This window comes from Toxotes jaculatrix, chromosome 4, assembly GCF_017976425.1.
Source record: "Toxotes jaculatrix isolate fToxJac2 chromosome 4, fToxJac2.pri, whole genome shotgun sequence".
Classification (NCBI taxonomy): domain Eukaryota; kingdom Metazoa; phylum Chordata; class Actinopteri; family Toxotidae; genus Toxotes; species Toxotes jaculatrix.
Window position 1 is genome coordinate 18461479 of NC_054397.1, and position 18150 is coordinate 18479628.

General features: G+C 37.6%; 2 protein-coding genes across 3 annotated transcripts; both read left to right on the forward strand.

The window, feature by feature from the left end:
• The first annotated feature begins 1682 nt into the window (after positions 1-1682).
• Positions 1683-5396, forward strand: LOC121180137. Its single transcript, XM_041035303.1, has 7 exons — positions 1683-1993; positions 2094-2261; positions 2771-2863; positions 2955-2992; positions 3131-3220; positions 3678-3767; positions 5000-5396. Exons 1-7 carry the CDS (start codon positions 1972-1974, stop codon positions 5105-5107), a joined length of 609 nt encoding a protein of 202 aa, XP_040891237.1. The 5' UTR covers positions 1683-1971; the 3' UTR covers positions 5108-5396.
• On the forward strand, positions 5396-10248 carry LOC121180136. Of its 2 annotated transcripts, none has more exons than XM_041035300.1 (6): positions 5396-5563; positions 5737-6069; positions 6170-6337; positions 6936-7031; positions 7123-7160; positions 8645-10248. In XM_041035300.1, exons 1-6 carry the CDS (start codon positions 5527-5529, stop codon positions 9026-9028), a joined length of 1056 nt encoding a protein of 351 aa, XP_040891234.1. In that variant the 5' UTR covers positions 5396-5526; the 3' UTR covers positions 9029-10248. The 2 variants fall into 2 exon arrangements, with proteins under 2 accessions (XP_040891234.1, XP_040891236.1); XM_041035302.1 differs by having other exon boundaries at positions 5737-5919.
• The last annotated feature ends 7902 nt before the right edge of the window (positions 10249-18150 follow it).

Genomic DNA, 18150 nt, shown 5'->3' on the forward strand with positions numbered 1-18150 from the left:
TAACACTATTGCACTGAGAACAGCAAACAAAAACTAAAACCTGACCTTTCTGGCCTTCCTTGATGCAAAATAATCAATAAGGTCATCATATGAAACCTGCTCCCGTATTGAATGATTGATACTGATGACAGCAAGGCCAGTGAGCCGTTACTGAGACATGGTTGACCTCAGGTACGACTTGATCATCTTTAGCTTTGAAAAGCGTCCTCTATACAGTGGACCCCCCCGGCTTTTTCCGTTCCATTTGGGAGAGACCCAGAGGTGAACTGTCCCCCGCTGCCCCCTCCCCTTTCCCCTCAGGGGGCGCCAATTTGCCAAATCCCCAAACAGCAATATGATAGATAATAGAAAACCGCTTAGTGTCGCAGATTTTATTTTTTTTTCACGTGGTTGTGCATCCCTCCATGTGATGCCCGGGTGGCTGCCTGGTTCACCCGTGCCAAAAACCGCCACTGGGTGGTGTGTCATGCGCTTAAACTGTTCCAACATTTCCTTTCTGAAAAGACAGCTATACTGTCATAGCTGGTAACAATAACTCCAGTACTTCTGCAGTAGGAACATTAAGGTGAGACATAAAATTAAAGAAGGGATGAATGAAAAACATATTTAACTAGACATGAGTAGAAGCTCTCAGTAGTTGAAATTCTTGATACAAAGGGGTTTTTTAAAAGACAGCAGTAAAATTCAAATGTCCAATGAAAAGATAATAGATGTCTTGTGGGTTTTTTTGCTGGTTGTGACCATTCCACAAAAGACATAGGAGTCTGTCAATACTGATGACCCTACTGAAACTTTTCATAAGTGTCAAGCACTAATGGTCAATAAGAAGACATACAAGGGGTGAGTGGTTTTTGTTTTTTGCTTTTTTTTTTTTTTTTCATTTTGATTCTGGCACCATGTGGAGGGTAGTTTCTGGGGCTCTCCCACAGTAGCTTGAATTACTTATAAATACATCCTGTCAGCTAGTGTGAGGCTCAGACTCTAGGATTTTTGCGTCCTGCGCACACAGCATGCATGAAAAAGTGTGAGTTGATGTGGGATGACATGAGAGGATCAGTTTTCAGTTTGGATAATCCAGTAGCGTCATTCATTCAGGTAAAATGTCGCAGCTCGTAAGGCCAGCAGTGGACAGCAGATGTTGTCATAGACATCCTGAGACAACAGCCATTTCAATAGGGAAGAAAAACTTCTCTCAGTCCTACACTTTTTTTATTTATAGTTGCTTAAATGTACAGGATGCTGCACAAATGTGTGTGTGTATTCACAGGCAAGGAGGAGGAGCTGTGACCTGAGTGTGAGGAAAGCGAAGGGGAAGTTATAAACACTGTGGTAGGACTGACTTGTTCATTTATTTTCATTTGCTTTTTTGTTTGTTGCTCGTAATTTTCATCATGATAAAAAAATGCATTTATTTTTGTCTTCTTTCAGGTGAGTTTTGATTTCTGTATCTGCACCTACTGTAGCTGGTGTATGAATCCTGTAGCTGTTGGCTGAATTTCTGTTTGTTTTGCTAAATTATTCATTTAGTTAGTTACTTTTTGTTTTGCCATCACAAATAATAAGATGGACGACTATTAAAAAGAAGTTATATTATATTTCAAGTTATTTATGCACTGACAATGTGACAGTTTAAAACTGTTTCCTTGATTTTCATTTTTAGCTCTGACTATTGTGGAGGTGAAGACTCTCCACAGAAATGGCCATGTTGGGAAAAGTGTGACATTCATTTGCTCAGACTGGAACGTTTGGACTAATACAGAAAATAATGTTAAGTATCTTTGTCAAAGTCCATGCTCAAAAGACAAAGACATCATCATCAAAGCAGCATTTGGAAAGACTGAACGTAAGGACAGAATATACTTAACTAACACACGACAAGGTTTAAATGTGACCTTCACTAATCTTCAGAAGTCAGACTCCAAAAAATATATTTGTGGATTGGAGAGATTTGGCCCTGATTCATATATAGAGATGCATCTTCAAGTTACAGATGGTAAGTTTTTGTTCTCCCATTTGATTTCAACCAAATACCGTCTGTTAGTCAGAGTCATATTTGATGAATGATTATTTTGTCTGTTATTTTCTGCTTCCAGATCCCACAACAACTGCTAAAAGTACCACTGTTGGGTCTACGGTGCCACTGTCTGTTCTGAACAGCTTCATTATGTCTTCAAGCACCTCGGATATTATTACTGACATGTTTACGTCGTACACCACCCTTCATACAACAACAGCTACTGGATCAACAACAGCAGGAGCCGGCAAGTGCACTCATTTGATTTTGATACATAATTGACTGATAAATAAAAATATAGATTTTATATACCACTGCAGCATGGTCATTAATGTGTTAAAAAATATATTTTACTAATGGTTAATCAATGCCATCCTGATTTGTAGTAACAACAAATTCAGAATGATATAATAAGTTCATGTTCAAATACCCTATTGCCAAATTTACAAGTCTCAGTTGCTTGCCCCCATAATTTTGATCCCTTAGTGCTTCAATCCAATTCTGATATTGATATTTCCTTTAATTTTCTTCACTGTCAGATTTCAGGTCATTGAGTTTCTATTCACATACCTGTTGAACAGCAAGTTCTATAAAGATCCATTTACACCAATAAACCACAAAAGTAAAAGCAGCTAAAAGTTTTAATGTAGTAGCTGAACTGTGTAAAGGGGATGTTGGGAGCAAACTGTGTTCAGTGTGATAAGCAGTGATGAAGCTTTTTTTCATCTGTCTTCCTCTTTCTCTTTCTTTGAACAGGTGTACCATATTTAATTATAGGCTCCATTGTTATAATAACCATACTGATGGTCGTACTGAAGCTAACGAGGAAGATGATGAAGAAACAACAGAGTAAGACCCACACACATTTCATACATGTGGCAACTTCAGTAAAGCCTCCACAAGACATATCAACAAATGTTGTCCAATATGTTTTTCATAGCTTCAAATTCTGATGGTCAACAAGAGGACACACAAGGGGTGAGTGTTTTTTTTTTTTTCTTGGAAATTGCTAGCTATATAGTATATAATATATAGAGAGTTAATCACTTTTGTTTTTACTCTATTTAATTTGGTTCTACTTTAATAACATACATTAAACATCTTATTTTCCCACAGAGTGCAGGTCCTGATGAAGTCTACCAATCACTCCACTTTTCTAAGGAGGATAAAGACCAAGTCTACAGCACTCTCACACCCTCCAAAAGAGTATGCCCTTAACTACTTCACAACTTTGAATGATTACTGCAGCAGAGGCTATTGCATCACTATCATATGAATGATGATATGACAGTCACATGCTAAATTATCTGATAGAGAGAGTAGTTTATATTTCTGAATTCTACTTCATGTAAACTGCTTTGGAGGAATATTTCAGCCTTGTGTGTCTGTCCATTATACGTGTTTTTGTTTTTCATTTATTTGTGTTTTTTGTTTTTATAGTTTTCTCCTATAGTACTTGTCTACCTTTGCAATACAATATTTTCCACTTTGATCTGAGGTTACCACCCTTGATACCATTTTGGCATCACTTGTTCTCACGTGCACCAATGCACTATCAGTTTCAATTACATTTTAATGAAATTTTTGTTTTGCTTTGTTTTTTCACTCTATTTAATTTGGTTCTGTTTTGATAACATACATCAAATGTGTTATTTTCCCACAGAGTGCAGGTCCTGACGAAGTCTACCAATCACCCCACTTATCTATGGAGAATAAAGACCAATTCTACAGCACCCTCACACTCTCCAAAAGAGTATGCCCTTAACTACTTCACAACTTTGAATGATCACTGCAGCAGGGACTATGGCATCACTATCATATGAATGATGATATGACATGATATGTTAAAAAAAAAAAATAGTAAATTTAAAAACATGTTTTCTAAAGTTGGTTGGCCTCTTTATGTGCTGAAAGACTTTTCTTTGTATGTGGTCAAGTGTGTTATGAGCTGTGCCACTGTGGCTTTGAAAATGTCAGCCACTTTGAAGTTTAGTTGACACATGCTAAATTTGTCATGACCAGCCCCTAAGGGGGCTGTTTTCTGAACCAGTTTGTTTTGTTTTGAACTCTTTTGTGGACATTTGGACATTTTTGGACTCTTGTTTAGTTTCTTAAGTTTTGTTAGTAGTTTGTTTTATTTTGAAGTCATAGCCCTTGTGTATCTTGTCTTGTTCTACTTCCTGTCTTTGTCTGGTTTTTCCCTCCTTTTGTGATTGTCTGCCCCGCCCTAATTGGTGTCACCTGTTGCCCATTGCCTTGTGTATTTAAGTCTTGTTGTTTCCCTGTGTTCTTGTCAGTTTGTCTGTGCATGTACCCGAGTCTGCACCTGTGTTTTTATCTGTGTTGGTTCCGTGTGTGTGCTTCTGCCTTGTCAAGTCCCCGTATTCATTCATGTACCTCTACCTTGCATTTTCCCACTTGTGGACTTACCTTCCTTGTTCTTAAGTCTTTTTCTCCTGTGCGGATGATTTTTACTTTAAGTTTTGTTCCCTGGCCCTGGACTCTTCCAGTGATTTTGGTTTTATTAAAAGTAAACTTTTAGTTTGCTCATCTGCCTGTCTTGAGGGTTTTTGCATTTGGGTCCTCTCTTCCCTCGTGTTCCGGGTTGCCTCGGTCGTGACTCTGACAAAATTATCTGATAGAGAGAGTTATATTTCTGAATTTCACTTGATGTAAACTGCTTTGGAGGAGCATTTTAGCCTTCTGTGTCTGCCCATTATATGTGTTGTGTGGTGTTTGTTTTTTGTTTGTGTTGTTTTTTTGTTTTAATAGTTTTCTCCTATAGTAATTGTCTACCTTTGCAATACAACTTTTTCCACTTTGACCTGAGGTTACTAACCTTGATGCCATTTTTGATCACTTGTTCTCACATGCACCAATGCATTATCAGTTTTCAATTTTAATGAACTTTTTGTTTTGTTTTTTCATTCTGTTTGATTTGGTTCCACTTTGATAACATACATCAAACTTGTTATTTTCCCACAGAGTGCAGGTCCTGATGAAGTCTACCAATTACTGCACTTATCTATGGAGAATAAAGACCAGGTCGACAGCAATCTCACACTCTCCAACAGAGAATGGCACACTTCTTAACTACTTCACAACTTTGAATGATCAATGCAGCAGGGGCTATTGCATCACTATCAAATGAATGGTGATATGGTGTATTGGAAGATAAGAATGTAAAAAAGAAATGGCTTAAGTTTATTGTTTCATTGCACTAAATGAAAAATAATGTTCAGTTTTCTTAAGCAAAGATTTATTCATTTTTTTTTATTCTGGGCTGTATCTACTAACCATAATGCCGCTGTGGTTCACTTTGGAAACAGATGCAGCTCATTTAACATACAGGATGTTGCACAAATTGTGTGTGTGTGTGTATTCAAAGGCAAGGAGGAGGAGCTGTGACCTGAGTGTGAGGAAAGCGAAGGGGAAGTTATAAACACTGTGGTTGGACTGACCTGTTCATTTATTTTCATTTGCTTTTTTGTTTGTTGCTCGTAATTTTCATCATGATAAAAATCTACATTTATTCTTGTCTTCTTTCAGGTGAGTTTTGATTTCTGTATCTGCACCTACTGTAGCTGTTGGCTGAATTTCTGTTTGTTTTGCTAAATGATTCATTTAGTTAGTTAATTAAAAAGAAGTTATATTATATTTCAAGTTATTTATGCACTGACAATGTGACTGTTTAAAACTGTTTCCTTGATTTTCATTTTTAGCTCTGACTATTGTGGAGGTGAAGACTCTCTCCAGAAATGGCCATGTTGGGAAAAGTGTGACATTCATTTGCTCAGACTGGAACGTTTGGACTAATACAGAAAATAATGTTAAGTATCTTTGTCAAAGTCCATGCTCAAAAGACAAAGACATCATCATCAAAGCAGCATTTGGAAAGACTGAACGTAAGGACAGAATATACTTAACTAACACACGACAAGGTTTAAATGTGACCTTCACTAATCTTCAAATGTCAGACTCCAAAAAATATATTTGTGGATTGGAGAGATTTGGCTCTGATTCATATATAGATATGCATCTTCAAGTTATAGATGGTAAGTTTTAGTTCTCCCATTTGATTTCAACCAAATACCGTCTGTTAATCAGAGTCATATTTGATGAATGATTATTTTGTCTGTTATTTTCTGCTTCCAGATCCCACAACAACTGCTAAAAGTACCACTGTTGGGTCTACGGTGCCACTGTCTGTTCTGAGCAACTTCATTATGTCTTCAAGCACCTCGGATATTATTACTGACATGTTTACGTCGTACACCACCCTTCATACAACAACAGCTACTGGATCAACAACAGCAGGAGCCGGCAAGTGCACTCATTTGATTTTGATACATAATTGACTGATAAATAAAAATATTGATTTTATATACTACTGCAGCATGGTCATTAATGTGTTAAAAAATATATTTTACTAATGGTTAATCAATGCCATTCTGATTTGTAGTAATAGCAAATAAAGACAAATTAAGACAGAACCATTAAGACAGTGTGGTATCCTAAATGCTCTGAGTTTTAATGAGTAGCAAAATAAATTCTGTATATTACTTTTCAGAATGATTTAATGAATGTTCAAATACCCTATTGCCAAATTTACAAGTCTCAGTAGCTTGCCCCCCTAATTTTGATCCCTTAGTGCTTCAGTCCAATTCTGATATTGATATTTCCTTTAATTTTCTTCACTGTCAGATTTCAAGTCATTGAGTTTCTATTCACATAACTGTTGAACAGCAAGTACTATAAAGATCCATTTATACCAATGAACCACAAAAGTAAAAGCAGTTAAAAGTTTGAATATAGTGGCTGAACTGTGTAAAGGGGATGTTGGGAGCAAACTGTGTTCAGTGTGATAAGTAGGGATGAAGCTTTTTTTCATCTGTCTTCCCCTTTCTCTTTCTTTGAACAGGAAGTGTACCATATTTAATTATAGGTTCCACTGTTATAATAACCATACTGATGGTCCTAATGAAGCTTATGAGGAAGATGATGAAGAAACAACAGAGTAAGACCCACACACACTTCATACATGTGGCAACTTCAGTAAAGCCTCCACGAGACATATTAACAAATGTTGTCCAATATGTTTTTCATAGCGTCAAGTTCTGATGGTCAACAAGAGGACACACAAGGGGTGAGTGTTTTTTTTTTTTTCTTCATTTTGATTCCAACACTGTGTGGAGGTTCAGGCTCTAGGATTCTTGTGTCCTGCACACACAGCATGCGTGAAAAAGTGTGAGTTGATGTGTGAAGAAATGAGAGGACTCTATCTGCTCCCTATTTCTCAATATCACTTAAGAAATAGCAGAAATCTTGGCATCATCTTCAATAACAAGATGATATATTATACCTGTTTAACCTTTTTTTTTTTTTTAAATGTCCTTTTTACCGTGTTTCTATATTTGGTAACACTTTATAGATATATATACATAAAGGTATGTGAATTATCATGAGTTCATGTATTACTTATGTCTGTGAAGATTCTCAGTCATTATAGTATTTTGAACAGGTATACAAAGGCAACTGGATTTGCTTGAGGTTCTTGAAGACACTTTGTCTCTCATCTGAAAGGCTTCTTCAGTTCTAAACACCTTTGGAGTCACTGAGGTCACATGTGAGTCATTGTCCTGCCCTGTGGGCAGGAAGTAAATGAGAAGAAGCCTTTCAGATGAGAGGGGAAAAATCTTCAAGAACCTCAAGCAAATCCAGTTGCCTTTGTATACCTTCTGGAAAATGCATTACTTATGCATGATGAACAACACATTAACCAAAGCATTATACACCACGTGATCTTTTCTATCCATTGTGTGTAAAACTATGGTAATCGTACATGAATTTGCATGAATTCCAGCATGTAAGATTTCTTGAATTATTAGGGGAATATACAAGAATCCACATAATGACATTATTAAGCATGTTCAAGTCTTCTTCCTTGTTGCCTGCAGGTAAATGGACAGACTCAATGATGGCATATTTTTGAAATCACAGATTAAGTGTTAGAGTTGCTTTTGAGTTAGTCATATGTGTGACCCCTCAAATAATGTGTACTGAACAGCCTTTGTTACTATGGCGTCATGTATTTATAAAAATTGCCAAAACTTAAAAAGTTGTACAGAGCCCCTCTGGTGACATTGGATAAGAAAACAATAATGTGAGGCCACGAGATCATAACGCTATCTCGTGGCCATGTATTATGATCTCGTGGCCACGCATTAAATATCTCGTGGCCATGTGTTACGATCTCGTGGCCACGCATTATGATCTCATGGCCTCGCGTTATTATCTTGTGGCCACGCATAATTTTTTTTTTTCCCAATATCACCAAAGGGGCTCCGTAAAGTTGTGTTGAAATAAAGTAAATATTAAGTAAAGGAATAAAATAAAGATCAAAGAGCCTTTGAATCCACAGTGCATTGTGTGTAAAATGTAGCTTCTTTAATGGATTTTTGCTAAATGCATTATTTTGTAAGTAACAAAGAATACATATAATACAAATAATTCACAATGAAGTTCTCTTTTTAGTTAATGCTTTAATTAATGTGTTCTACTTCGGACTCAAGTTAATTCCTGATGATGTTGATGATGACAGCTGCTTTTTCTACTGTTTCTTATTTCAAGGAAGCTGGATATGATGAAGTCAGAATTGAAGACCACCAACCTGAGAGCCCACCTTTAGCTGCCTATGCTCTCCACGTCTTTACTGACACTGATCCAGACAATCTCTATGCTAATTGTTACTACCACCAAGACACTGAATTAGCAGCTGAGAGTGCCAAGCATTCAAAAAACGTTTCTTTAAATTCAGCATCCAAGTCTGAGGTCAATCCAAGAAGGGCATGTGCAGATAACGGAGTCACAGATCCCCGGAGTGACTTGGTGTACTCTGTTGCTCAACTACCCAAACAGCAAACCGAACCCACTGGGAAATATGAACCAAATCAATCTGAAAGTAATGACGGTGAATCTCTCTATTTCCTAGCTCAGCCACCACAGGTAAGCTGAAGGTGGCTACTGTGATCAAAATGGATAAAAAGGCACTTTCTTCTATCATATATAATTTTTTAAACGTAAATGTAGTGATATAATGTTTGTAATGTAATGTTTTAGCTGTTCTGTGATTTTGCATGGTTCTGTGAATGAGGAACAAGTGTTGTAACCATCGAACAGTCCTTTGAAGTGGTGAGGACTGTCCCAAATGTCCTCATAATACACGTCTTCACCATAGTTTTAATTTTAGTTTTTCATCTTAGTTTTAAAACTTAGAGTAGTTTTCACAAAGTTAGCCATGCAACCCCACACACAAAACAATAAACAAAGCAGAAAGGAAAGATAAGAGAAATAAGATAAGAATTTATTGATCCCACAGCGGGGAAATTTACTTGTTAGGTGGCTCACAAGAAAAACAGTAAAAAAGGATAAAGTGCAGAAAAAGAAGAAGAGTGTATGGAATATAAATACAAAAAAAATGTGCAAAAAAAAAAAGAAAAAAAGAGGAAGCTTAATAGCATGTAGGTCAACAGGAAATCGATGCAGCTGAATGCAATGTCACTGCCATGACTCACTTCTCCGAAACCCCCACATTAAGTCCACTGATCAAAAGGACCAGATAGGCTGTTACATAGAATATGTTCTGAGGTAACCCATAGAAGCGTCACATGAAACAGTGCCACTATGGCAGACGTACTGGATGTTCATTGACATGGTTACTGCACAGTCACAGTTTTGTTAAGTTTTGTTTAGGCACAAAAACAACTTGGTTGGGTTTAAGGGGAAGAGCTCCAAATGCCAATCAAGTACTATTCAAATGTGAAGTACTTTCAGCCCACTTCAGTTTCTCTTTTTGAAACCAATAATCCTCAGATGTACTGTAATGTAAAGGGTTTTTTTGTGTGCGTGCGTGCATGCTTGCGTGCATGTGTGCATGTGTTTCTTTCTTTTTCAAGTTTTACTACATTAGCTGGTCGTTTTTTTAAATTGGTGTCTTTTTATTTCACTATTCATTACATTCTGACTCAGTAGAGTACAATAATTTTGAAAGCGTAATAGTTTTTTAGTTTAGAAATTGTTTTGTGAAACGCTTTGATTCGCATCTCTGTATGAAGTTTGCAGTACAAATAACGTTATTGAATAAGCTGTTCAGAGAATTGTGAGGTTTGGTTTTTGTACTTGATGAAAATTTGATTTGACTTGCACATTTAATAAATCTGAGAGTTAATTGTCAACAAGTTTGACCTAATTTTAGTGTAACTGTTTGCTGCTTGTCTGTTTTCACTGCGACTTTCCTTATCTTGATGCTCAGCAAACAGATGTAGCATTGCAGTGAGTATACTAGACTCCAGTATTTACTCATTATCGAACTATGATACTCAAATATCCATTTTCATCCAAATCCCATTTTGTTTGGAGTAGTTTCCTTGGCTAAGAGTGAAGGCCTCTGTCCACATTCATATCCCATTAATGCTTGTTACTTACTCAGCTTCTTCCCTTTCCTGAAGTGTCCTCTCAACCCAGCATGTCGAGGCAGACGGCCACCCACCATGAACCAGCTTCTGTTCAAGGTTTCTACCTGTTTTTCCTTACCACTGCCACCAAGTGCTTGCTCTCGGGGTGATTAATAAGAGCACAGTCTATGCTTGGTCTATGTGGTCATTGTATTTGAATTCTTCACACAGGGAGAAGACCAGGAATCCCTTCTCAGACGCTGTGGGAAGTAGGAGGCTCCTGCTCTGCTATCATTCCAATTTGTGCTGTTTGCAGCCTTCAGTCTCATCACCTCATCAACATCATTCCTGAGAAGTTTTGTTATCTTACCCTTAGGTTTCATATGTCTGCCTCTGACAACATTTCATCTAAATTGTGAGTACTTACAAACACTGCAGTTTTTTTTTTTTTTCTTTTGATACAGTATAGTACATTGTTTGCTTGTGTGAAACTGACATTAGATTCCCCTTGAGTAGGTGGCAGAAATCATTTTGTGCCATCTGGTGGTAGTATAAAAAAAAACCCTGGAGTTTATCAAAGTTACACTCTGTGTAAAGCTATCTTTCTCAATATTCTCTGTAAGGCTTTTCTGTCATAATTGGCAAATTCACAACTGTGAACATAGGTCATTTAAGTATTTGAACAAATGACCAATACTGTCATTTTTCTAGCACAGAAGATATCAAAACAGAAGATTTGTAACATTTGATCAGCTTGGTGTCATGTTTGAGTTTTACTAGACCTGAAAAAGATTGAAAAAATTCGATGAGAGCAAAATTCTAAAGTATATTTAAAAATATTTGCTCTCTTCTCATTTAAAGCACTGGGTATTGTGTTATACTAAATACAGTCACACTGCCAACTGAAAACTGTGCAGTGGTTTGACACATGTAGGTAATGAAGGTAATGAAACTCGTGAGGAATATCAATCACAGTTCATTACATTTCTTCTCCTGGAAAGCGCCATCATTTATTTGACAGTTCGTTTAGAGAATAAAAAGCCATTCATGCCGTCAGTCGTTACATCAGTCATTGGCAATAGTGGCAATTGTACTACTACACCTTGTAGTTTGACACATTTAGCTTGATGGGCCAGGTGCTACAATTCCAAAAATGAGGAGTATTATAGAAAGTTACAAATGAATAATGAACAAATAAAGAAACTGAAGTATGTTGAGATAATGCACATCAAAATGTTTGGATTTTTGTTTTTTATTTTTTTCATCAGTGTCTCTGTTTCATTCTCTTTTCATTTTTTCTCTTTATACTGTGTATCTCATACAATATCTCCTGTGCTCTCTCTCCCCAAAACACACACACACACACACACACACACAAACACACACACACACACACACACACAGAAGTCACCTTGGCAGCAGGAGTAGCTGTTCTTGTCAGGCTCAAAGAGCGAGAGCAGCTTGATGTCGTTGTTAGTGTTGTTACCGTTGTTGTATACATCGGCCACCAGGGGAAGAGTGCAGTGGCCTGGGGTATCTGCTCTGTTGTCAATGACAGTCAATGACACTGTGCTGCTAAGTGAAAGGGATTATCCAACTCTGTCCCTCTCTGTCACACACACACACACACAAATTCATTCACTGCAGTCAGTTTGCCTTGCTTCAAAGCAAATGGTCCTTTTCACTCTCTCCACAAAGTAGGTAGACATCTTCTTAAGCTGGAAGTTCAGAAAAAATTTGCGGAGATTTAGAACAGAAGCCGTGTCTAAATCTTATCTGTAAAGGTGAAGCCATTTCAGAGGTTTTGGATAACTCTCATTCAGTATGTCCTTGCCATATTGTATATGGCAAGGACATATTTTAACAGAAAAGTTATATCCCTGAGGAATTGGAGGTGTGCAAACTAATAAGAATCATAAAAGTGCTACCAAACTAACAGGAGAGTCATCTTCAGCTCAACTCGAACAGTTAACAGTCTTGTAGTATATATGTAGTGATTGTACTCTGAGTGTGTGATTATTTATTTTAATTCAACCAGTCTATACAGGCTTGATGAGCAAAATGTTATGCTAATGCTATGGGGACTTAGGCACGGGCAGCATCCTCCTCATGGGCAGCTACTGTGTGTTATGAGAGTGATTCCATCTGGAGAGAGTTCTGTAACAGTGTGTGAATGAATGTGTATGTGCATGTGTGTGTGTGTGTTTGTGTGTGTGTGTGTGTTTGAGGCAGGTAGTTGCTTTGATCTTTCCCTCATATGATGCACCTAAAACACGGTATTCCAGCAAAATGCCCCTTAAAATGTAACCATACTGCAAAATGTTTCAACATTTTGAACTGAAGCAAACAAAGACCTTTGAACATCGTAAAAATGGCATGAACAAAATGGAAAATAGTTATTACAATGTGAGTTTTATATCCGTTGCCCCATTATAATATTTTACTTACTGAGATAATTGTTGAGATTTCGGAACGCATGTAAATGAAAGGGTGAATGATACGGATGATAATGATAAACTTAAGGAGCGTAATTAATCCTTCTTTCACTGTTATCTTTCATTTAGCTGCAATCCTGACATTTGCATTAAAACATTTGAGGCCAAGGCCAGGACAACCCTCCTCTGTACCTCAGGATTTTCACCCTGTTAATTCGATTGAGACACACTATTGATTTAATGGTGGACAAGAAAGGTTCCTACTTACATTCATCACAAAGGAATTGTCAATATTGTTATACTGTACTTTGCATGGAATAGGACTTCAGCCAGTTAAAAACCTTTCCAATCTCTGTTCTCAAGTCAAATTGACCAGGTTACAAGCACACATACAGTTCTAAAGTGCCTTAAGCTAATTAGTTTCTACCCCCTGCCCTTGTCTCTAAAGTCAAAGCTAACAATTACAATCTGGCTGCTCTGAGTTGCTCTTCTGATGTTAGCCAATTACAGCTACTTTCAAAGTCATATTATCCAATTACCTTCTCTTGCCGCCCTGGATTCTGCAGACCCATTAGCCAATTATACATCTCACACAATGCGTGTCTCTGGCACACGCAAGCAGATCCTGCAATCTGTGAATTAACACCATGAAAACACATCACTCCCTAAATCGTTTTCTTAAGTTCAGACCCTGTTATTAGCAGCTATCAAAGCCCAAATGTGGTTCCCTCCATCTCCAGCTGAGGCTAAGCCTGCCTCTGTGCACCTTCTCTCTCATGATAATATGGCACTTTAAACTCACCTTCACTGGAGCAAGATAATGATAACACAGAGATGGCTGCTCAGGGCACTGCATAAGTTTTCAGGTGTCTGGAGGAGTAATAGGAGAGAGTTTCAGAGACTGAAGTTCCTCGTGTCTGATTCCTTGAACTGGTATAAAATTAACTCCCCTACCTGAACTCAGTGAAATGAACACCATGTCCCGAAATTCAAATAACGTTCTGTGTGTGGTAAAGAAGAGACTTACATGAATGAAACATGACAAGAAGCAGTTTTTTTTTTGTTTGTTTGTTTTTTTTTACATCAACACTGCAGTGCTTGAGAGTAATGGTGTTGTGGTTGGAATGGTAGATTGGACAATAACTGAAACAACCCAGGGTCAGTTTCCTACAAATGATCTTGCGCTCTCTGTTGTGGAGTAAGTTTTCATTTTCAGGCAATTTTTTTTTTCTTGTTTAAACATATTAAAATTTTTACCACACTCTTAAAGCCCTTCACCAGCCAAATTTCCAGACAAGAACTTCTGTGCTTTGGCATCAGTCAGTTCAAGAAAAGTGTGTAATAAATTCAGTGTTCACAGATTATTTTAAAATGTCTTAAATTTTCTGCTTTCAACAGAAAAGAGGCCACCAGAACTGTCCCCCTAAGAGGCTGTGGGACGGGCATAATGCTGATATGCCCGTCCCATGGCCTCTTAGGGGGACAGTCTTCTTGTGTTATATACTGGTCCTATCAGAGTACTGGTTTTTATTTAATTTAAAAAGTTCAGATTGTTTTTGTCTGTGTGCACTGTCCTTTTAGATCAGCAGAAGTGACTTTAAAATGCCACACATGCACATCTTATACTCATATACTATCTTTTAAGCCTGCAGCCCCACCAGTAAATAATTTGGCCCAATCCTGTCAAGAAAATCTCCTGTCACCTCCTCTGCAGGATTGTTGGAAATTTTTGCAAAAGCTGTTAGTGTATTTTTTTCAATTATTTATTCCACTTTTAGTAGTTATCAGAGTTATTTGAATTTTGTATTTTTTATGAGGTTAAAGATAATTTGGAGGCCTGCAGTATGGTGTTCTGTTCCACTGCTCACACTCCATTCATTATCAAGAATACTGAGGTACCTCATTAAACAAGTTCCCTCATTTTGACAAAGACCTTACTAATGATCAATTAGTATTTTTAGCCTTTGAGCTCACACTGTACCTCTGAGTTAAAAGTCACACTTTCCTCAGTAATTCCGTGGATAGTGCAGGTGATGTTATTACACTGAGTTACATACAGTACCTGGCAACAACATCATGGCTGTGGTACTGAACATTAGTTGCTTTGCTTTGCTCCATACAAAGCCAATATATTTTTCTTTTTTTTCACGAGTTCTCTTATTTTACTTTGATTCTTTGTTGTGTTATTCGAATTTAGCCAGATAAAACAACTGACCCCTATGGTGAAATGTCACAACGGTGGGAAAATTGAATTACCTATCTACTGTTTGTTAAGTAAACAGCCCTTAAGGTCCCTGCTTTTTGTTGGAACTGAAACCCTTTGTGTGAGGTGTACTGGAGCAGCAAAGGAATAAGGGTGATATTAAAAGAGTTTCTTCTTATTCAGTTATTCACCTTTCATGGGGTTTGTTTGTGCCTCTGTTCATGGGTTTTAATGCAGTTATAATTGGCTCTGTGGCACTTGTAACTCAGTTAGTAGCTATTGCAACTGAATACCAATTATTTGTGCATGTGTATGGATGGGTAATGACTTTAAGGTATATCCTGTGGAGTGTGAATCAGTTTTGCTAGGTATGTCACCAGGTTTGTGGTGCATTTCATGTACATCCTCTAGTGATTGAATAACCATTTGTGTTTTCATCTTTGGTTCATTAGCAGTCATCTGGCTTTTGCTCAATACTATCGACCAGAGGCACACAGAGGACATCCTCTGCAATACAGACAAAAATATTTGCCTTTATCTCTGTGAATACATTGTCGTGTAAAGCATGCTTCTAGTGCAGGAAGTCCTTAGCATAAAAGAAGGAGTCTGATTTTTTTTTTTTTTTTTTAAATACAGGCCACTATGTCTTCCAGAAATGTGAACATAACAGAATGAATTCAGGATATATAGGAAATATGTGAGAAGAAAGAATGGCAGTGTGAGGAGATTGTGATGGCAGGAGAAAAAAAAACAAGGATTAAAGCTGATAAAAGCTGTTACAGAGGCAAGACGGGAGAGAGAAATGATGGTAATGGAATGCGTTACTACACCAAGGACACTCATTAACCTGTCCCCTCCTATCCAACCCTGAGTGTTCAGCGTTTTACAATGAAAGAAAACGATGGACCGAAAAAGAGAAGAAAGGAAAGAGAAAGCCCTTCATTTAGTCCCCCATCCTGATCTCATGAGAAGGAGAAATTGGAAACAGAGACACGGCTCTTGGGACCTTGAGGAAATTAAATACTGAATTCAATGGGCAGACCAACTCAATCACATACACGCTTTTGTAAAATGACTTGGGAATTGAATCCCTTGCCGCTTAGCCGGGGATGTTATTGCTCTTGTAGCTATTCCTGTTTAACTAGGCCTGGGCACAGGCTGGGTCACATGTACTAACACACACACACACACACACACACACACACACACACACACACACACACACACACACACACACACATATCTATATAGATAAAGATGCATTTGATATCACACACAAGCACAAGTACCCAAAAACAATCACATGCACGTTTTTTCACATGCGTCAGTGCTTACTATCATTAGTGCTTACTATCATTAGTTCTCCAACACACAAATATTTCCTCTGAGTTTGAAGAGTACATACGCATACCTGTATGGATACCCACAAAGGCAATGTATGCAGTATGTATCTCTTACAGAGAGATTCTTTCACAGTGTTTCAGCTTTGATGCACCTTGTACACATACAAGTATATCTGTTCAACTGGGACTGAACCCTGAAACAAAATAAATGTGTTTGCATGTTCACATGTGCTGTACATCCTTTTCTGTGGATTTTCTGTCGCTCGAGTTTGTGTAGATGTCACTGTTTTCTTTTTCTGTTTAGCCATGGAAGCTGAGCATTCATGTTTTTTTCTTCTTTTTATTCCAAACTAGATGCACAATACATAAAACGCACCGCTTCCTGTGCAGCAGAGGATTTTTCTCTAGACCTGCAGGCAATGAGTGTTTAATACAACAAATGTACAATCTGTCACAAACAGGATTTATGTTGAATTACTTTCGTACTACAAGAATGAGAAATAGCAAGAATAAGTTTTAATCATAATTTTTAAATAAACATTAAGGGGATAGCTTTCTAAAGAGTTTAGGTTTCTTTTTAAAGTCTGGACTTACTAATAAAATGAAACAGTATCAGTTAACTACCACTGAATGCACATTATACATGTATATATTGGAGGTGTGATATGAGAAATGAAAAATGCTATAAAAGATATAAATATTGAGTATGGACCTATACTTTCTTCAACCCAGCGCAAACATTCACATGCAAGCTTTAGTGATATCATTGTGAGTGGTGTTTGTGTTCCTGGATGCCGTATTTTGAGATGTTGAGTCTAAAAGAGGAGGGAGATTTCTACATTTAGCTGTGACTTTGTTGCTTGGCTGTCAGTGGGGTGTCTGACTGAACAAGAGTGATTCTTTTGTATTGTTAACATGTGTCTGTGAGTGTGTGTTTGTCCCAGACAGAATATGAGAAATGGTTGTATCGCTGGAAAATCCCTTGAAATATTCCTCTTGAAACAGTGAAATTGAGTATGAGTGAGCTTTCTGTTTAGACCAGTTCGGTTTTTGTATAAATTTGTATAATTTGTGTGCCTGATGGAACAAAATGGGCCGTGGTGCTGCAGGTGAATACCACAGAAATACATCTTTGTGTGTGTGTGTGTGTGTGTGTGTGTGTGTGTGTGTGTGTGTGTGTGTGTGTGTGTGTGTGTGTGAGAGAGAGAGAGAGAGTGAGGAAAGCCAGTCTGATGGAAAGATATGAAGCCTCTTTTTAACTTGGAAATGAAAGATGTTAAGAATTACCTGAGAACCTAAGTTGAGTTGATTGTTTCTTTCCTGCGTTTTCCCGAGTTACATGTTGTGTTTGCCACCACCAAAGTAACACTGGCAATTACACCTCCTCTACTGCAGCAGCACAACAGCAGCCAAAAAGAAGTGACTGCAGTCCCCCATCATTGGCTTCACTACCCGGGCTGAATGCAATAGATACATTTAGTATCATATAATGCATGGACTTGAAGCTACTGCATAAAAATGTTTTTGTGCAAACATACATGTAATTGCTACCAGATTTAGTTTTCTTTTACCATAATGAGAATTTTCTGTTATGTTCTTATGTAGGGATGTTGGGGATGTGTTGCACATCCCTAACATCCCTAACCCTAAACACACACCCCAACCACCTCCTGGCAACTCCAGACAGGGCTGTTCCATGATG

Excerpts from the sequence above, each read along its gene's own strand:
- LOC121180136 (XM_041035300.1), top strand. The coding sequence starts at position 5,527 with ATGATAAAAATCTACATTTATTCTTGTCTTCTTTCAG. Across the intron at positions 6,070-6,169 it reads GCATCTTCAAGTTATAGATG|ATCCCACAACAACTGCTAAA; the intron begins GTAAGTTTTAGT and ends TTCTGCTTCCAG. Across the intron at positions 6,338-6,935 it reads ATCAACAACAGCAGGAGCCG|GAAGTGTACCATATTTAATT; the intron begins GCAAGTGCACTC and ends TTCTTTGAACAG.
- LOC121180137 (XM_041035303.1), top strand. The coding sequence starts at position 1,972 with ATGCATCTTCAAGTTACAGATG. Across the intron at positions 2,864-2,954 it reads GATGATGAAGAAACAACAGA|CTTCAAATTCTGATGGTCAA; the intron begins GTAAGACCCACA and ends TGTTTTTCATAG. Across the intron at positions 2,993-3,130 it reads AACAAGAGGACACACAAGGG|AGTGCAGGTCCTGATGAAGT; the intron begins GTGAGTGTTTTT and ends ATTTTCCCACAG.